At 51.4% G+C, this 21,187-nt stretch overlaps 1 protein-coding gene across 5 annotated transcripts in view; it reads left to right on the forward strand.

Moving 5' to 3' along the window:
- The window catches only part of SCMH1 (Scm polycomb group protein homolog 1), a 112,486-nt gene that overhangs the window by 78,682 nt on the left and 12,617 nt on the right, over window positions 1-21,187 (forward strand). For 4 of the 5 annotated variants that reach the window (XM_077837636.1, XM_077837638.1, XM_077837637.1 and 1 more), the window contains 3 exons: window positions 4,388-4,570; window positions 7,195-7,326; window positions 19,755-19,958. In XM_077837636.1, coding sequence (XP_077693762.1) covers window positions 4,388-4,570; window positions 7,195-7,326; window positions 19,755-19,958 — 519 coding nt within the window. The remainder of the gene's footprint in view (window positions 1-4,387; window positions 4,571-7,194; window positions 7,327-19,754; window positions 19,959-21,187) is intronic. The other variant, XM_077837639.1, reaches the window with a different exon arrangement.

The following is a 21,187-nucleotide window of genomic DNA, read 5'->3' on the forward strand; positions in this document are numbered from 1 at the left end:
GGGCTGTCCTGAGATGTGGCTCACTCTTGCAACAGAGGGAAGCAGTGCTGCCGGCAGAATTATAAGAACAACCAAGGACAGACATGGCCTGACAGTGCTGCAATTACCTACCTCTGCTTTAAGGAGCTGGATTGGATTTTCCCAGGTACATTGAGGATAGTGCCAAAGGCACCAAGGAAAACCCCAGTCCCGACCAGGACACGGAGGAGGAGGAGGTGGTGTCCCCAGAAAGCCAGGATCTCTTCTCCAGGCTAGAGCCTGACCAGACCCCCAAGGAACAGATAGTCCTGGGCAGAGGGCCTCGGCCAGTAAGTATGATGTGCTGTATTACAATTAAACTGTGTTGATGGGGTTAAAACTTTGTTCTGGGAGCCCATTAGTTGCCACCATTTTGGGTAGATGTGAACTCTGCTTCTGTCCCCCTCCTCTCATGCTCAAAATGGTGTCCATGTCTCAGAATTAGAGTTCTGCAGGGTTTACTTCCCTGATATTTTCATTTCCCACACCAGGAAATTTTTCATCTGTCACACCAGGCCCCCGCTCTGCAGCCCTGGTTCTGTCTTCCTTGTGGGCCCTTCTCCCAGTCGTCCACTGTGGACTGCCCCCAGTCCTCCTGCCACAGTCAAGCTAATGGTACCATGGTGGTTGTAATGTAGACATGCTTAGTGAAACATCACTTACAGGAAAGTAATACGATATAAAAGACTTTGCTTCACAGTTTAATGCCCTGAGATTCCAGCTCTGTTAGCATTTCATGAGGTATATTGCCTGAGTTAAATGCAGAGAATTAAACTCCCATCGTCTTTCTGAACCAGTCCCTTCTTTGCTCTTGGTGATCTGTATTAAGGTTACATCCTCCGACGTTAGGTGCACATGCAGTTACTAACATGGCCTCTGCAACTCCCCAGCCCAGGCAAACCTTCAAATCCCTCCACCTACCCCCACCACCCCACCCATGCAAAGCACTGGCTGAGCCCCCCTGCCTACTGCAGCCCCCCACCGCACCAACTGCCTAGGATTAGAACAGGAGTCATGTGCAAAGAGGGAGTAAGGTGAAGCTCTCCCCAGGTTGAGAAGGGACCATTGAAATGGCATTCCGAAACTGAGGAAAAAGCAACATTTTATCATTCCGATTCTGGTCCCTATGGCAATTATAATAACTACTTCTGTTTCTTGCTTCCCAGCTTCAGCCCCCGTGAACAGGACGTTAGCAACTTCCAAATGGCTGACTAATCTCTGGGCCAGGGAAAAGAAGGCTAAAGACCATGTTTGAGGACCTCAGGACAGCATTGTCGAAGAGGGATAAGAAGCCAAAGGAGTGGAGGAAGTTCTTGCAGGGGGAGGACAGAGAACATGGAGAGAATGAGAGACAGAGGCAGCTCCTGGAATTCACGCAAGAACAGACTGTCTTGACAGAGAACATGATGGCGCCATATTCTGCCACAGCCCCACCACCTCAACTCCAACCCATTCCAGCCCTGCAATCCGTGAGCAGCTGGGAGCAGCAGTACCCTTCCAAAACTCCGGCCACAGGCATTTCCCCACCCCACCCACCAGACTGAAAACAGCGAGCATTGGGAGCCCTCCTTCGACCCCATAATGACAAACAATGCTTTCTTCCTGTGTCACTCCACGTGCCAAGGAAAGACACTAGGTAGAAATCCTGCCCTTACATATGCCTGTGACTTGTGCAGCACTAACGTGTGCATTCAGTACTTTTATCATATGCTGCACTTCTGCAGCGTCCCGTTGAGTAAAGCTTGCACTGTGTGCACTGTTCTATGTTGTGGTTCCTGTTACGATGAATACACAGTTCTGATCAATAAATGTTGTTGTTTACACTAGTTGATGTTCAGTAAGTGATTTTTGACAAAAGTTCAATAAACTTTCATAACATACCACCTCTCCCATGCACATAATAAAATGCCCTTTCTCAAAACCATAGCACAAAGTATTTAAAAAGCAAAATAAACTTTTTTCACTAGCCCATACAGAGCAATGAAACCCTGCCACAATGCACAATCAAATTACATTGCAACATTTCAGCTCCTAGCCTCAAAGTAGGAGCTCAAGGCATCCCCTGACCTTGTGGCCTTGACAATTTGCTGCAGTATGCAGTGGCCATTCATAACATTCTGAAAGTCTCTACCTCTCCCTTCCAACCATCAGCAAGGCTCTCTCCCTGCTCTCTCAGATGTGCAAAGCACAGCAAGGCGGTGATCATGAGCAGCCTCCCACCTCATCATGAGACAGCGTTGTCTCCCTTTTAGCCTTCCATGCGCATACTCCAGTGTAATTCTGCAGCTACTCAGGCCAGAGCCGAACAACTCCCTTTTCCTGTCCAAGTCTCCAGCAGAAGGCTTCATAAGCCAGGGAAGTCCAGGGTGAGCTGGGTCTCCCACACTGATGAGGAATCGCAACACCATTAATGTCCATAGCCATCCTGGAAGCAAAATTTTCACTTTTCATTAAATAAAGCTGTGTGTTTCAAAAGTCCTGGTAACATGGACTCTCCAGACCATCCCACTTATTATTGGTGAACCTGCCATAGAGGTCAGCCAGGCGTAGGAGCAGCAGGGAGAAATACTCCTTGCTTTTGATGAACTATGAGGCCTAGGGAGAGGGGCAAAGTATAGGCATATGGCAATGGCCCTGAACAATTCAGAAACCCCAGCCATGCCGATCCATCAACAATCTCCTGTGCAGTGCCAGGCTTTGTGACCCCGGACATCAGCACACACCTCCATGACAGCAGCCCAGATGGCTGATCTACCAACACTAAACTGGTTAGCTACTGATCAGTAGCATTGAGGGTGGTGAGCTTCCTAATAGTGATGGTCATGCCCTTCTCCACACTGAGGGCAGCTCTCATGTTGGTATGATGCCACTACAGCTCTGGGGTTCCTCACAGATGTCTCGGGAAGGGCCTGTTCTCATCCTGAAGTTCTGCCTCCACTGTTGGTCACCTCAGCAGGATCATTATCCTTCCCTTCCCAGGATCATTATCCTCCCCCCCTCCCCCCCCCGGCTCCCCTAAGCCAGAGTTGGCATCCCAAACCCAGAAACAGCATCCTGTGGGGTGAAGCTGCTCCAGAAAAGCATTATCCACAAGTAGCTGCTCAGTTTCATCCTTCTCCTCCTGCTCTACCAAAAATAGCTCAGCAGCATGACAGCTGCCCAGATGTGTGATCAAAAATACATGCGTGGCAGCCTGGACCGCAGTACGCAGCTGTGTTCCTTCTGTGCTGGCTGACAGCAGTTTGAAAATGGCACTGACTTTCAAAAACCACATGACTCCTGGGATGTGATGAGAGGAATCATGGGAATTTGCTGCTCTGACCCCAACACTCAGAATTCCAGTGCCTTATGGTAGATAACCCACAATGTACCATGAGAAAAATCCCAGAATGCATAGAGCCCAGCAGCGGGACAGCACCATGAAATATCCACTTAGAACACTGAGCACCTCTTCGGAAAAGAGTAAATGCCATGTGTACGCTCTGAGTCAAAGAAAGTAGGTAAAAGCCGGCCATGTGCACACAATTACTTCAGAATAGTTATTCCACAACTGTTAGCACACACAGAGCTAATCCACCAAACCCCACCATGCAGACAAGCCCAAGGTCATTTCCTTCTGACATCCTACCCCTGGCTTCTCTGCTACCCCTCACACACAGAAAAGCTTCCTGTAAAAATTCACAAAGCTGCTACGTTGCCCTCCTTGAGATCCTTGGATGGACCCTGAGCCAAGGGCCAGAGGGTGCACAGAGAGCACCAGTTAGACCTAAGGCCTCCCTTTTCTCTGTCTTGCTCCGTGTTTGGGTGGATAATGTGACACCACCCAACAGATGTCTTACAAGAGAGCGTTCCCCGTGGCAGCTCTCCCCGCTGCAGCTGTGGGGCGCAGTGTTAGTGAGCCAAAGCCCAGGTTTCACCCTCTAGCTGTGAGGTTGCACTCCAGACTCTCCAGAGATTGCCAGAGTCTTCCAGGAGTGGGTGAGGGGTGGAGCTTTTGTTGTTTCTCATGCAAAAAAAACCCCCCAGAAATAGCCCCAACGGCCTTCTCCGACCCACTTTTTTTTTTTTTTTTTTGAGATACTTTGAGGTCGTATTTGTCCACCACCCAGGAGCAGAGCACGGACCCTGTCCTTGCATGCCCTGCAGTTCACCTTTAAAGATAAGCTTTTCAGGCACAACAGATTCGCACCTGCTGCTTGGTGCAGCAGGCTGGTTCTGGCCTGTCCCAGAGAGCAGAGTTCCCCGGCATTAAGCCAGGGGAAAGCAGTGGCTTTTGTTTGCTTTAGCTAGCCAGGGGAGGAGGAGGTACAGGAGCTGGCTGTGCAGGCTGGGAGTTTATGTGTTCAGCTCTGCTTGTTTCTGTCTCCAGCGGTGTTTGATCGGGAACAGCACACTCTGAACCTGCCGGCAGTAAACAGCATCACCTACGTCCTCCGCTTCTTGGAGAAACTCTGCCACAACCTGCGCAGCGACAACCTCTTTGGGAACCAGCCTTTTACTCTGAACCATATGCAGCACTCCCACGAGTACAGCCACGACAGGTACCTACCAGGTAGGAGCTGGGACTGGGGGTGGCTTTCTGGTGTCCCTCGAAGCACCACATCCTAACCAGACTTTACCCTTCAGCTAAGAGATGGCAGTGGTACGGATGGCAGTGGTACCCACTGTTCGTGGGTTCACTGCACGACATCTAATGTCACTCTCACCCTCAGGATCCCCGCTGCTGCACTTTCTGCCTGTACTACCTGATTTCCATTTGTGCCAACAGATCTCCACTCATCTGTCTCACCCTCTCTGCATCCCTGCCTTTCCTTCGTGGCTAGTCTGAGAAATGTAACCTGATCTAGGTTACCGATCCATTTAGGAATTAGGCTAGTGAGAGACTTTGTGTAGAGAACAGAAAGGTGATCCCAGGCATTAGGTAAATGGAAAGTTTAACTAAGTCGTACCTAAGTCATATCTGTCATGGCTGTGACTCTTGTCCCACCAGAAAGAACACCTGGTGCTTGGTGCCAGCAGGAAAGCTCTGTTTATACCTACGGACTGGGAGCCACACTGCTGGCGTATTGTGCATGGCTGGACTTTGCTTGTCTCGGCATAGCTGGTGCTCTCACTGTCTGAAGCGACACATCCTGGGCATGTTGGCTCATGCCACCGTGCAACAGAGACTAGGTTGCAGTATAGCTTTGCAATTAAAGTGCTACGAGGTAGACTCACAAGAGGACAAATAATGTCCCAGCAAGGACTAAATGGTGACACCCCACAATGCAGGAGGGACGGACTGCCATGTGGGAGCCCATGGCAGGCTGCTGGAGTCCTCTAGAGGGGATGGGAGAGGAAATCCCTCTCAAGATCTTTATCTCAAACTCGATAAAGGTTCCAGGGCTAATGGGTCATCCTGTCCCTTTGCTCCACCGCTCCAAAATTGGTGAGTGACTAGCTCAGCAAAAGTGAAGGCAGCCCAGGATTCACACTGGAAACCACCTACTGTTGGCTATTGGCTGGGAACTAGGAATCTCCAGTGTGCAGAGGAAGCTCCTAGGGGGAGTGGCTTTGGGAGGGAGGAAGAGCTGCTATTCCCTGGGAGATGGGGTCAGCATGACTCCTAGAGGAACAAGCTCTGATCTGGTGAAAATTTCCATGCAGTAACCCGTCCTGCACTTTTGCTGTGCCCTGCTTCCCCTCCCGCCACCGCTTCCCAGGAAGGTGGGGCATGTTGAGAGCAGAGGCCCTATCAGCCTGCCCCTCAGAGTGACTCCATGCGGGGAAGGGTGGCTAGCAGCAGTGTGAAAAGGGTTTCTGGCTGCTAGGAGGCTGATGGCATCATCTGGTGGTGCTCTCAGGGGCTGGATCATTAGGCTGGTGGGAAGGTTTTCCTTAGTGGAGGTGTGGGGAGGGCTGTGGAGGGGGAAGGGATCAGCAACAGGGAGTGAGGGCAGGTCCTAGAGAGGTTTTTTGGGGAAAAACAAATAGGTGCAGCAGCCTCTTTGTGCTGAGCCCCTTGGGGAGGGTTCAGATGGTTACACCAGGCTGCTGCACAAGGCAGCGGAGGAGATTGCTTCTCTAGCTCCAAAATCCTGGGAGGGGCATCCTCACGGGGACTGGTGTTGGGTCCGGTCATGTTAACGTAGGCATTGCATTTCTGAGTGAGGACGGCAGATACCATGTTACTGAAATTCACAGATTACTCCACATTGGGAAGAGTTTTGGAGACCAGTGAAAACAGAGAAGACAAAGAATTGATTGAGGTTAGGCCCAGCAGATAATGATGAGATTCAGCCTAGAAAAAGGTTTCAGAGTAGCAGCCGTGTTAGTCTGTATTCGCAAAAAGAACAGGATGACTTGTGGCACCTTAGAGACTAACCCATTTATTTGAGCATAAGCTTTCGTGAGCTACAGCTCACTTCATCGGATGCATTCAGTGGAAAATACCTAGAAAATTGCCTAGAAAAAAGCAAACTAAATACATCCTGGGGGAAATACAACCCAAATCACAAGTGACAGCAGGCTGGAAACATTTGGGAAGCAGCAGCTTTTCAGGAAACCAAGAGGTCATTGTGGGCAGTAAAGTGGATCTGAGCTCGCCATGTGAAATGTTGCAAAGAATCAGATACAAATCTGAAGGCATCTCATCACAGATCATCCTGCTAGATGGCCCTGCGGAGACTGTTCCTGGCAGGTTGTGTACAGTACAAGGTCCTTAGTATTCGAAAATTGGAGCCATGCTGGAGGGAAGGGCATTTGGAGAAGGGCAACAGTGCTGACGAGGGAGCTGGAGGGATGGGTTTGAAGAACTCTGGGTATAACTGGGCCAAATAATGACTAAGGGATAGAGAATTTACTAATTGTCTAAAGCCTGCATATATGTAAAGGCTGCACAGACTGTGGAGGGAAGGAATGGTTTGGGGTGAATTGAGATATATAACTAGGAGAAACGGGATGACATTAATTAAAGGCGGTGGAATGGCAACAGCACCCAATAGCTGTGTGCCATCACCTGTAGATGATTTTCAGAACGTTGCAAAATGAAAATTAAATTTGAAGCCATCAAGATCCAGATGGCTCCCAGAGGTTTGCCAAGCCGATGTGAGGTTCTACATGGTCCTAGATGATCCAGGCAGGACTGAATTTCCCAGGAAGTCTCCATTCCTAAGTAGGGCTTGTTCTCTTTTATAGACAGAAGCAGTTCATTAGACGGCACTCTGCAGGGACCAGGCCGAGGTACAAAGCGATACTCCCAAGATTCCCCTCCATACAGCGCTCCTCTCTCCCCCAAGTTACCAAAGAATGACCGTCACCCTTTGGAAGGTGAGCACAGCATCGCTTCCCAAACCTGGCTGTTATAGTTACTCTTAACCAGTGTAGAATGATTGGATTTACAATGCCAAATCAGCCATGGGTCCAGCAAGTCTGTTTTTCAGACTCCAGCAGGGGCCAGTGCCTAAGGCTTCATAGGAAGGTGAAGAAAATATAGCACCCCAAGCCAGAACAATGAAGCAACCCTTTATGACCCCTGCTTTGATCATCTTGTGCCATAAAGCATGAGATTTGACGATCCTTATTTTAGTCTCTTATTATTATTATATGTTGTTAGTGGTCATAAAATTATCCAGGCATTTTTAATCAATCCAGCCACAGTGTTGTACTCCATGACCACCTGCTGTAGTGAGTGCTAGAGGGAACCTGCTACCCTTTTCCAGCCATTTTACCCCCAACATCCCATCCGGTCCCTCAGTCAGCACCAATTAGTGCATGAGAGCTCTACCAGGATTTACCTCAATGAGCAGCATCCACAAAACCAGCTAAGTAAACCCACCTGCCCAAACCTCTTGGCTCTCGGAGAGTTTCCTTTCAACTTCTAAACTGTCAGTCACATGAATGCTTGGGAGGATGAGCTGGGCCACATACCAAACATAGCTGGATGAATGCCCTCTTTGGCACTTGGTCCATACATTCATACAATATCAGGGCTGGAAGGAACCTCAGGAAGTCACCTAGTCCAACCCCCTGCTCAGAGCAGAACCACTCCCCAATTTTTGCCCCAGATGCCCTAAATAGCCCCCTCAAGGATTGAACTCACAACCCTGGGTTTAGCAGGCCAATGCTCAAACCACTGAGCTATCCCTCCCTCCATCAGCCTGTGTGTGCATGTGAGATATTTCCAGAGGGCTGATGTAGCTGGAAGCTTTCTCTGCTTAAGGATTTGAGCTGAAAGATCCAGGACCGTAGAGCTTTCTCAGTCAGTCTTCGTGTAATGGAGCAAATATGTGTTAAGCATCCTGTAGCCTTTAGACTAACAGATGTGCAGTGCTAACGGCCTTGATGTAAGGATGCAGACTATATTAGCCAGGAATGAGTGTGAGCATCAGATGCTCTGTTTAAATCCCTGTGTTCTGTAAACATTTGGAATAAAATCCATGTCTTGGATCAGAGTGAGAGTCTGTGCAGGCCGTTTTCAGAGGCAAATGGGACTTTTCTTGCACAGTTCACTGGTCTGTAAAATTCCTTCCGGCCAACAGGTTTCCCAGGGAATAGAAATGAAAGTCACTTTCCTTTCACTCACTTAACCTTAGACCAGCTCCAGGCTATTACTGCAGCCAAAGCCTCAGCACTCAGGCTGACGTGCAGTGTGGTGTCCGGAAACGCCCCGGTGACGGGAACGATTAGTATGGAAGGCATCAGGGTGTTCAGTCAGTCGAGTAACAGCCTAGAAATAACTAGCAGCTAATCTGTCCTTCCAGAAGTGGGTTCTCCAGCTACAAGAGAGGAAAGCCCTTGTCTGCGCTGCAAAGAGAACGCTTGCGAGGGTTTCCAGTGCTGAATGCAGTTTGGCCGTAACCTCAGTTGCTTAAGTGGTGCTGAACGCAGTTTGATTTAGGGCTACGCATGCAGCTGAACTGTCATCAGCCCTAGCTCGGCTTGTAGTGTCCACAAGGCTTCAGACAAGCCTGCAGTGTCACTGTTCAAATGGCTCCTCTTTGTTCATTGCACAGGAAATTTGTTTTTCCAGCTTTCTTCTTTAAAAAATGGTTCATTTAATTCACCCAGAGGGAAAACGTCCTTCATAATAGGTTTACAATTAAAAGACATTTGCATTTGTCATGTATGGTGCAAAATGCAGCACAGTCCAGGTGTTCCACTTTACCTTCATGGTGATCACGTTTGTCATGCGTTGGCAGGTTTGAAAGCTGGGAATGGTGACTGAATGCTGTGCCCACAGTGTCACTTCAGCACCTCCTGCCTGTCAGGGTGGAGGCTTTGGTATGCTTGGAGAATTTGCGATCCAAATATTTTCTTCTTCAAAGAGCAGCTTGAATTCTGTGCTGGGACAAATGCATTTGATTCCCCTCTGCCAGCCTCCATTTCTAGACGAGACATAACAAGGCCCAGTAGCTGGCACTGCTGAGGCAGAGACCTGGCTGGTGGCTACAGGCTGGTCTCTTGTACAGTCTCCTCAGGCTGTGTGGTTGACATGCCCCATGTTTCATGGCTAGCCAGGGTTGTCCCATCATCTCATCTGCTCTGAGGTTCCGAGGCCTGGGTGCGTTGCGGGGGTCGCTGCTGCTGCTTTCACCCCACGCTCCTATGCCTCACCGCACTGCACAGCATTTCCTCTAGCATCAGTACTGATCTCTGGTGCATTCCAGGTCTTGAGCCCCCCAGCAACCGCAGCTCTTGGGGCTGCATGGGTTTCATCTCGAGCCAGGAAAGGCCCAAATGAGGATACAGCTTGCTTGCCATCTTCCCTTGGTTTCTCTCCTAGTTAGGGCTGGTTTCTTTCAAGTAGTTAAATTAGTGCAGCAAAATTCTCTCTCCAAAATCCCAGCAAGGAAATACATTTTCCCTGAGAGGTTCTGTTCCGCCCTACCTGTATGGCTGGAGGATTCAGCAAAACAGCCAGGTTTAAGAGATGCATGTCTTGAGCACTACACTTTCCAGTCGCATGCCTTAGAAGCTTGGGGGAAGGGAATTTGCCTGATTCCTGCTCCGTCTGTCTTCAGTTGTCCCCTGGACCCATAGGGACTGGGAATCTCAGCTCCAGTCGGTGTATGGAAGAGACTGTGAGATTTTCCAGGGGGGGGACTCAAAGAAAGAACAAGTTCTTCTTCGAGTGGTAGCACATATAGATTCCAATTAGGTGTTCGTGCGCTGCGTGCACAGTCATCGGAAAGTTTTTCCCCGATCAGCACCCATCGGGTTGGCTGTGGAGCCCCTGGAGTGGCACCTCCATGGCGCTCAATATATGACCCTGCCCACCCAGCGCCTCCTCAGTTCCTTCTTACCGCCAGTGACAGTCGTTGGAACTTCGCAAGCTCTCCACGTTTCCTTAGCTTCTCTTTAGGACTGTTTGTATTTGGTGGTAGGTTAGGTCTTTGTTATTGTAGTTCTAGTTAGTAGTTAGTTAGCTGCAGGGCTTGGGAGTTTACCCTCCACCCCGACTGCGTGCTCCTTGGGGGACTTACATGCTGAAGTCCCAGGGGTTCAAGTCCTGGAACAAGCCCATGCCAGCAGGCGACCCTCATGACACTTGTTTAAAGTGCCTGGGGGAAGCGCATCGGTCAGAGAAGTTCAGGATTTGTAAGGGCTTTTGCCCCCAAACCAAGAAGGAGCGGGACTTGAGACTGAAGCAGCTCCTTATGGGGGCGGCAGTGAGAACGCAATCCACATCGGTGCAGCAGGACCCAGCGTCGAGTTCCTCAGTGCGCAGGGCCCTGGCAGCAGTGGTGGAGGCGGCAGCGTGGAAGGAGTCTGATAGCTCCCCGGCACCGAAGATGACAGGACTGGCCCAGCACCAATCCCATTCACCGGCGCAGAAGCAACACCAGAAGCAAGGGAGGAGTGGTTCCCTCACTTCAAGACCCACTCCATCAGAGCCATTCAATGGGGCGTGTCCCAGGGAGGAGCCCCCGGCACCAAAACTTTTGGAGCCTGCACCGTTGACTTTGGCCCCACAAGGGGGACCGTTGAGTCCGGTGCAGTTGGACTCCCCAGGTCCAGTGATGGAGGATGTATAATTGCCTTTCAACCCAGACACCTTTGAGGCCACCAGGGACCTCATTGCCATGACAGCACTGAGGTCCCTGGCCCTTTGCATCAAGCCTCTGATACTGCCACAGGCAGCGCAGTCCCGGGGAAAGCCGGCGATGATCCTCCTTTGGATGCAGACTGCAGGGGGGAGGCACTGCTCAGAGTCCTGGCACCAGTTGCACTCCTGGCTCCAATCCAGGTCCTGCCAGCGCTCCCGCTCACAGCGCAGATCGCCTTCGCGCAGTAGGTCCCGATCTCAGCACCGTTCATATCGGCACCGATCCGGCTCTCTGCGTAGACCCCGCTCGCGGGACTGCTCCAGATCGCGGTACAGTTCCAGTTCACAACTCCACTCCACAGCTTCATGGCACCGCTCCGCTACCCTGCGGCACTGCTTCCTAGCCTTGCGGTACCGCTCCCTGGCTCAGCTGCACTCAGCACCGCCATGGTCATTGTGGTCCCAGTCCCCGTCTTCGGACTTGGAGACAGGTTCCAAATATTCGCAGCATCCCCGGCACAAGTCGGCGCGGGACAGACCTGACGTCGGTGCAGGGCCATGGCCTGCGTAGTGGCACAGCCAGCTGAGTGGCCATTTTGGACCCCATGGGCGTACCACCAGGCCCAGGGTTCCCAAGTCCAAGGCCTCACGCTCAGTGGCGTCCGAGCCTAGAGTGCTGGAGGCAGTGGCCGGTCGCCCCTCCCCTAAGGGTGCAGAGGAGTCAGCAGTTGCACCATCTCCTCTGGAACCCACCCCAGTTCCTGAGCCAAACCCTGGAGTGGCTGGCACCCATCTAGAGGTGGGACAGGAGGTGCCCAAGGACCAAGAGGGTCCAGAGGATCCAGTTCCTCCACTAGCATCCTCATCATCCTCCCCAGACGAGGTGGTAGCAGGCACCTCCGTCTAGGGGCTGCCCCCTATAGATAGCCGCACCCACCAGGAACTCTTGCACAGGGTGGCACGAAATATGAACCTGCAGGCTGAGAAGATGATAAAGCTGAAGGATCCTGGCACCAGAAGGGCCATTCAGGCTCTCTCTACCCCTCATCAGAACTGTCCAGGCCAATGCAAATGCCATTTGGCAGAACCTGGCCTCCATCCCTCACACCGCTAAGGGTGTGGAGAGGAAGTACTTTGTGCCCTCCAAGGGGTTTGACTACCTGTTCACACACCCACAGCTTTGCTCGTTGGTAATGTCAGCAGTAAATGAGAGGGAGAGGCAGGTTCAGCAAGCCCCAGCACCTAAATCTAAGGACACCAAGCGCCTGGATTTATTCGGACGCAAAGTTTACTCCACGGAGGCTTGCAACTCAGGATTGCCAACCAACTTGCAATCCTGAGCAAGTACAGTTTTAACTCCTGGAACTCAATGCTGAAGTTTAGGGAGCTGGTACCAGCAGAGTCCAGGGAGGAGTTGGGGCAATTGTCAAGGAGGGCAAGGTGGTGGCACGGACCTCTTTACATACCTCACTGGACACTGTGGACTCGACAACGTGCACCTTGTCCTCAGGAATGGCTCTGCGGCATAGTTCATGGCTGCAGGCCTCAGGGCTCCCGCCCAAGGTTCAGCAAACTATGCAGGACCTACCCTTCGACGGGGTGGGCCTGTTTGCCGAACAGACTGACTCGAGACTGCATAGCCTCAAAGACTCCAGGCAACAATGAAGTCTTTGGGTATGCATACCCCGGCAACCCAACAAAAGCCCTTTAGGCCCCAATTGCTGCAACAGCGCCCGTCTCCTCCTCGGCTGAGGCAGGATTTTTACAGGTGCAGGGGTAGGAATGGCAGGCGTAAGCCTTCCCATCCTCCGTCTGGGCAGGGCCAGGGCCCGAGTAAGCCTTTGTCGGGCTCAAAACAGACATTCTTCTAGATGTGCTGCTCATGTCCATTCCAGTTAGGTGTGTGTGTGTGCCACGTGCACAGTCATCAGAAAATTTTTCCCCGAGCTGCACCCTTCGGATCGGCTGTGGAGTGCCCTGGAGTGGTGCCTCCAGGGCACTCAGCGTATGACCCTGCCGACCCAGCACCTCCTCAGTTCCATCTTGCCGGTTACTCCGACAGAGGGGAAGGTGGGCAGGTTTGGAATGGGTATGAGCAACACATCTCGAAGAACAACGGTTACGAGAAGGTGAGTAACCATTTCTTCTTCTTCGAGTGATCGCTCATATTGATTCCAATTAGGTGACTCCCAAGCCTTGCCTAGGCAGTGGGGTTGGAGTGATGGAATCGCTGACTGGAGCACTGCTCTGCCGAAAGTTGCATCATCTCTGGCATGCTGGACAATGGCGTAATGAGAGGTGAACGTGTGCACCGAGGACCAAGTTTCTGTCCTGCAGATTTCTTGGATCAGGACCTAGGCCAGGAACGCTGCCGATGAGGCCTGTGCCCAAGGGGAATGTGTTGTAATTGCCGGGGCTGGTGTCTTGGCCAGCTCGTAACACATGCAGATGCAGGACTTGATCCAGGAAGATATTCTTTGAGATGAGACCGGTAGGCCTTTCTTGCGGTCAGCCACCGCTATGAACAACTGGTTCAATTTCCTGAATGGCTTGGCGCGTTCGATATAGAAGGCTAAGACTCACTGAACATCCAAGAAGTGCAGCCTCTGCTCACGGCTACTGGCATGAGGCTTTGGATAAAAGACAGGACAGAATATGTCTTGGCTGGTATGGAAATGGGAGAAAACCTTAGGCAGGAAAGCAAGGTGAGTCTGAGCTGCACCTTGTCTTTGTGGAAAACTGTATAAGGTGGATCAGAGATAAAGGCCTTTAACTCAGACACCCTTCTTGCCGATGTAATGGCAATTAGGAAGGCTACCTTGAGCAAGTCACCAGCTGTTTGAATGGGGGTCCCGTTAACTTGGAGAGGACCAAATTAAGGTTCCCACGCAGGAACAGGCTGTCTAATCTGGGGATGTAGCCATTCCAGACGCTTGAGGAACCGTCCCGCCATGGGGTTGGTGAAGACAGAGCACCCAGCGATTCCGGGGTGGAAAGCTGAGTTAGCTATTAGGTGTACTTTTATGGACGACGCTTCCAGGCTTTGCTGTTTCAGCTGCAGAAGGTACTCCAGAATAAGAGGTAACGACTCCTGAAGTGGGTGCATATGATGCTGGTCACACCAGCAATTGAACCTCTTCCACTTCGACAGATACGTGGCTCTTGTGGAGGGCTTTCTGCTGCTGAGTAGGACCTCCCTCACCTGCTCTGAGCACAGAAGCTCAATGGGGTTCAGCCAGGAAGCTTCCAGGCCATAAGGTGGAGGGACCGTAGGTCTGGGTGATGAAGCCAACCATGATCCTGAGTGATCAGGGTGGGGAGGAGCGACAATGTGACCGGGGCGTCGACCAGTAGATCCAGAAGCGTGGTGTACCAGTGTTGTCAAGGCGACGCTGGTGCTACCAGATTTATTTCCACCCCATCTCTGCAGACCTTGAGCAGGACCTTGTGCATGAGAGGGATCGGGCGAAAGGCATAGAGGAGATGGCCTCCCCAGGGTAGCAGGAATGTGTCCACGATTGAGCCTTGGCTGCTTTTCTGGAAGGAGCAAAACGCTGGGTGCTTCCTGTTGCTCCGAGCGGCGAACAGGTCGACCTGGGGAAACCCCCACCTCTGGAAAATGGTGTGAATGACGTCCGGCCAGATGGACCACTCGTGGCTGTGAAAGGACCTGCTGAGGTGGTCCGCCAGTACGTTCTGGACTCCTGGCAGAAATGATGCTTCCAGGTGAATGGAGTGGGCTATACAGAATTCTCAGGGTCTGAGGGCCTCCTGACAGAGGGGCGAGGACTGGGTTCCACCCTGCTTGTTGATGTAAAACATTGCCACAATGTTGTCAGTCATGAGTGCCAGAGATTGGCATGAGAGTCACGCAGCTCTGAGCTCCTTGATATTGATATGGAGAGAGAGCTTGTCCTGTGACCAGTGCTCCTGCATTTGGAGATCTCCCAGGTGTACGCCCCAACCTAGAGCTGACGCACCCATAACCAGAGACAAGGAGAATTGAGGGCTGGTGAAGGGGACTCCCTCACAGACTGTCCGAGCATTGAGCCACCACTGGAGTGACTCTAGTGCCTTTTGTGGTACCGTGGCCACTAAATTCAGGGTGCCACACCCCCGGAGGGTATGTCGAGGCGAGCCAAGTCTGTAGAGGCCTGAGCCTCAGCCGGGCAGCCATCCCACGTACGTGCAGTCAGCCATGTGATCGAGGAGGCTGAGGCAATTCCTCGCTGTAGTAGTTGGGTACTCTCTCATGCATCGAATTATGCACGCCATGGCTTGGAATCAGGACTCCGGCAGACATGCTCTTGCCTGGATCGAGTCCAACACTGCCCTGATAAATTATATTCTGTGGGTCGGTGACAAGGCTGACTTGTTCACGTTGAGGAGGAGACCGAGTCTCTCGAACGTGGATGTGACCAGACTGACCTGCGACTCCACCTGCTCTCTGGTGTGCCCCAAATAGCCAGCTGTCAAGGTAAAGGTATACCTGCACCTGCCTCCTTCAGAGGAAGGCTGCTACCACCGACATGCACTTGGTGAACAGTCGTAGGGCTGTCGACAGGCCAGAGGGAAGGACCGTGAACTGATAATGTTTCTGGTCAATCATGAACCTTAAGAAGCGTCTGTGAGCGGGGCGAATCACTATGTGAAAGTATCAGAATAGCAGCCGTGTTAGTCTGTATTCGCAAAAAGAAAAGGAGGACTTGTGGCACCTTAGAGACTAACCAATTTATTTGAGCATGAGCTTTCGTGAGCTACAGCTCACTTCATTGGATGAATCAGATGAAGTGAGCTGTAGCTCATGAAAGCTTATGCTCAAATAAGTTGGTTAGTCTGTAAGGTGCCACTAGTCCTCCTTTTTATGTGAAAGTACACGTCTCTTATGTTGAGGGCGGCGAACCAGTCTCCCAGCTCCAGGGAAGGGATAATTATATTGAGGGAGACAATGCAGAACTTCAACTTTACCATGAACTTATTGAGTACTCGCAGGTCTAGAATGGGTCTGAGACCCCCCCTTTGCCGTGGGGATTAGGAAATAGTGGGAACAAAATTCGTTGCCCATAGCTCTTCAAGAACCTCCTCCACCATTCCTACGGCGAGGAGCACCTGCACCTCCTGGATGAGGATTTGCTCACGAAAAGGGTCCTTGAAGAGAGATGGGGAAGGGGGTGGGAAGGGAGAGTAGGAACAGAATTGGCAAGAATATCCCACTTCCACTGTGCGAAGAACCCAGCGGTCTAATGTTATTTGGGACCACGCATGGTAGAAGTGGGATAGACAGTTAAAAGAACACGGGGAAGGATCCAGCGTTGAGACAGGTGCTCCGTCCTCGGGTGCACCTTCAAAACAACAGTTACGAGAAGGTGAGTAATTGTTTTTTCCAGACCCTTCTTTGCAGTTCCAGTCTCAGAATATCTCAGTTTGGTGCCAAGAGGATCTGGGCAGGCTGATAAAACCAAAGGAGTTTCTGACTCTGTCTAGCACCATTCTTCTTTGGTGGCACAAGATAAGTCCTTTACTAGCCTCACACGCCCCCACCCCAAGAAGTATGAGAAGGAGACGAAAGATAGTGACAAGTATAAGTGGCAAAACATCCTCCAAAACGTGTCTCTGGTGTCCCATCTGTAGTCACAGCTGTCAGCCTGAGGCGAGCGGATTGGTTAAAGTGCTCTGGACTGCTCACAGAAGGAGGAAGATCTCCCTTTTGAAGGTCCAGTTGAGAGACTAGAGAAGGTGAAAATTCTCAGTCCACTTTGAAGTCTGGTCATTTATCAGTTGCCCTTCAAATAGAAAAGCCGTTCAGATGCCCAGGTTGCCTCAATCTGTTCTAGCACTGAATGGGCAGAAATGGACGTGACTGAAATCTTTCTTACCGTGCCAGGCAGAAATCTGGACTCCACCATCGCAAGTATGATATTCCTGCTGCCTCCTCTGGTGCCAAACTGGGCACTGGCTCATCTGCTGTGGACTTAGTCCCCTTTACTCCTCTTCCCAGGCATTGCAGGGAGTGGCATTGCCCATGACTGGAGTGAGCTAGAGTTAACTTAGAAGAGTTAGAACATCCGGTGCCCTGAACTCATCTGCCTTCCCCACTTGCTTTGAAAGTTACAGTCCTTCTATAACTTGGAACAATAAAGTTGTTTCCTCAGCAGCTTCAGGAAAAGGGATTTCACTCCTGTTGTTTCCTCATCACAAAAGGAAGGCAAAAGCTCCACCCCATTATGGACCAGATTCATTCCCAGCTCAGCACAGTGGTCTTGGCCTCAGCCCCCAGCATTCCTAAAGTCATTGGATTGGTTTGCAGCTCTCAATCTTGTTTACTTGCAAATCTTTAGCCAGCTCCCAGGAAGTGTCTTTCTGCCTGCCTGGGAGAAGATTGCTCTCGATATTACTCTTTCTTCTTCGAGTGCTGTCACTGTGGGTGATCCATGTCAGGTGTCAGTGCATCCCACCGCCGTCGAGCCGTGCTGGAACTGCAGAGCCAAGGGACAACTGAGACTACAGCTGTGGAAGTGGGCAGTAAAAACCTATTTATTCCCCTCTTCCACAGCTGTAGTCTAAGCTGTCCCATGGCTCTGTAGTTCCAGCACGGCTGCAATGTGGGCTCACGTGCTGGGGATGGTAGCACAGTTTCCCACATCAGATCTGGTGGTTGTTGTGTGGGTTTTATTACTCGGTTATTTACCCTTTTCCTCTGCTCCCATCCCCGCGTCATGCTCCTGCATTGGGCTCGGTTTGGCTGTAGGCTCATGAAGCCGTTTTCTGCAGGCCAAGGGAAGAAACCCAGGTGCCCGGAGGAGCAGCTGCCCAGGTTTCGTGTCTCCCTCCTCTCAGGCCACAGCAGCGGAGTGGCAGCTCAAATGACTCAGAACTGTTGTAAGCGTCTCTTTGCTGGCCCTGGGAAAAGTTGCTCTTGTGGCCGGTCTGGGAAGAGTGTCCTGCGATGGCTGCATAGCACATCTGGTACAAAGGCAACACGCCTTGGTCTATTAACCGCTTTCTTCTCTTGCAGTTAGACTTAGCAGGTCCTTCACACAGAACTGGCCTGGAATGGTTCCGCAGGGCTCTGGGCTGGCGGAGCTGACTTTGTCATGTAGCAGCTATGCCTTCGTTAACAGAATCGATCCTGACCATTCACGACTCTTGCACAAAACATGCACAGAACCATTCACAGCAAAGGAGAGTACCCCAGGGCATTAGATGCGCTTGCTTAAGCTGTAAATCATCCCTACGAACATCATATAACCATCCAGAACATACAGCCCACCTTCTCCCCCCATCTCGTTCCCCAGCCTTCCCCCATCGCCTGGGGAAAAGGGGAACCTAGTAGGTGCCCCGGAGGTCAGTAAATCCTGGTTCGAGTCGAGCTAGAGAGAAAGTGAATTCCAATAGTGTGGGCCTGCAGCGAGAGCACCCTGCTGCCCGCTCCCTCCCACTGGCACCAGGGACGGGGTAGTGTGAGCGTGTCCATTGTTCACAGCTGCAAAGGCCTCACTCAAGCTCAGCCGACATGTTACTAGTTGCAGTAACGTTACATCCCTGCTAAGGCCCCAGCCGCATGGCAGGGCCTCCCACGCCTCTATCTGCAAGACCCTCTGGGAAGCCTCATTTTAAATTAGGAGAACAACAGCCTGTTGGGCACGTTATTGAGCCCAGTTCTGTGTTATAGAGCCCTCCTGGCAGGTTGAAAGGGATAGTGGCGGATGGTTAATGGCACCTCAGCGCTGGAGCCAGCCTGACAGCAGCAGTGACAACGGCGGGTGACATTAGAACTAACCCTGGTGGTTGATGAAGGGAACCTGGTGCTGTCTGGGGAAAGCCTGTGCCAGTGTCCATAAAAGGCCTGTGTCAACAGCTGGAAAACCCGAGCAAAGCCAGTCAGCTGGGCCCGTCCCTTGAGGGTGCCTACATCAAGGGAATGACCCAGAAGGGCTCAACCCAGTCCTGTGGCTCTGGGTCCCAAGGCAACACTTCCTTCCACTCAGAGAGCTGTTCTTAGAGCAAGGGCTTAACCCTTGGCTGCTGGGCCAGCAGTAAGGATAAGTAAAGCAGGCAAGGCTTTGGAGCCTCGGGTCCCATATGGGCTCTGCAAGCCACCGCCGGCTCTGTCTTCCTTTCAAGCAATAGAACCAGTGTGTGTGTGAAGACCAGGGGGGTCAATTCACTTCCTGGCCCAGTTCCCCAACCCAACAGGGGGCTGAGATGGTGCTCAGTTGGGGAGGGAGGGTTCACATTAGTGGATGATAGCAAGGGGAGGGGGAGAGCAGGAAAGAACAAAATGCCTGTAACTCAGATTGTCCCAGAGCTCCTGTTCCCACTGGTGGAATTGTGAGCCGGAGAAGGAATTCCCCTTCTGCGTGGATTTGGGAACACTTCCAAATCTCATTCAGAGCAGGCGACTTCCCACCCTTGTCTGCCAGTGAAAGGAAGGTGCTTGTGGAAGCAGCAGGAGGATGTGAGAGTGCAGGATGGAACTGGTGCTGATGCTACAAAAGGAACGGGTAGGGCACACATCTTGTGCAGCAGGACTGAAACTTGCTAGACAAACAGCACGTTGCATCACTTAGTAAATGACCCCTTTCCGTCTGATTTCTCTGGCACACCATACAGGGAACGCTGCTGTTGCTCATGCTTGTGTGTGCTGTATAGAATTGTAACTGTACTGCATACCCCTTATTGGTTCTGACTGCAGCTTGGTGCCTTACAGGTGAAACCTTTGTTCTGGGAGATGGCCTCCCAGGTCCCCTGGAACCTCGCCTGGACCCAATGGACTCTGCCTTGAACTCTGTCAATTCATCCAGCCCCAGCAGGAACTGCAGAGACTACCGCTTGCAGGGATACAGGCATCTGCACCAGCCCTCTAGCCTCACTCAGGGCAATGCTTCTGCCTTGCGTAGGCTTAGCTCAGGGGGTAAGTCATCCCACCAAGGCTCTTTGGCAATATGGAGCTTTGCTAACTCCCGTTACATCTTCCTAATGCCAGCAAGTACCCGAGACTGGCCTCTACATTGTCAGTTAAACAGGCAGTTTGTCAAGACATATGTTCTCGAGATGGATGGTACGTTGGGTGGAGTTGTGTGTGGACAGTCAGTGAACGGTGTGGTGGCTGACTAGGGATGTGGAGGTCAGTGGCTGAATGGGTAGAAGTGATGAGCTGGGTGGCTGGCTGAGTGTGCAGCTGTTGATGAACACATTGGGGTGTGTACGCTGAAGCAGTTCAGGCGATGAATCGATTGCTGAATGGGTGGGGATTTGAGGGGTGATTGCTGAATGGACTGGAAGCAGCTAGAGTGAGGAGAACTGACTAGCGGAGTTATGAATGAGGACATGCAGGGTGGATGTGTGGGCAGATGGGATGCATATCAGGCAGCTGATGAATGGATGAGGTGAGCCTAGTTGAGTGGGTGTTTGCCGATCACTAGTGACACATCAGTTACACTGGATAGCTGTAAAATAACCAGTGTGTAGCACAGGTGCAGTGAAGCTGCTAAATGCAGTAAATCGGCATGTGTGCCAGACCCGTCTGTTTGTAAGGAAATGACGTGTGCCTGTGTGCACGACCTCACCGAGGTGGTGAGAGTTAAAACCAGCAGCAACACAGCGCGCTTACGAGTTGGGTCCCCTTCTCCATGGCATTGTGCACAACTGAACCCGAGAGCTGAGATACTGCGGGTCTGTGTGGATGACAGCTCCTCGTGAGTCAGGCGAAGCACCTGAAGGGAGCAGAGCCACAGAGAGGCTGCAGCACCATGGAGAACTGGGTGCGGCGTGTGCAAACACAAAGAGACTCTGTTAATGGCATGTTAAGGTTGCACAATTCAGCGTTCAGGAGACAGGAAATGAGAGCTGAACATTCAGCCTGCAGTCTGCCTGGGTGTGTATGTTACAATGCAGGCTTTACTTATAGGGACACGTGTTTTAATATTAAAAACAGTATTCTACAAGTTTAGCTGCATATGTGTCATTAAGATAAGCCGTGATTATATTTAACAGCTGTATTGTAATGCACATGCTCAAGAGGACAGAGCTACAGTATTGTGTTCACCCTTTACTTGGCATTTCCTGACCCTTGAGTGCTTACCCATGGGAGCTTTAGTTGTTTTAACATTTTTTGTATTTCTTTGATTATTTTTAACAAAT

The sequence above is a fragment of the Eretmochelys imbricata genome, chromosome 19 (assembly GCF_965152235.1).
Source record: "Eretmochelys imbricata isolate rEreImb1 chromosome 19, rEreImb1.hap1, whole genome shotgun sequence".
In the NCBI taxonomy this organism is placed as follows: domain Eukaryota; kingdom Metazoa; phylum Chordata; order Testudines; family Cheloniidae; genus Eretmochelys; species Eretmochelys imbricata.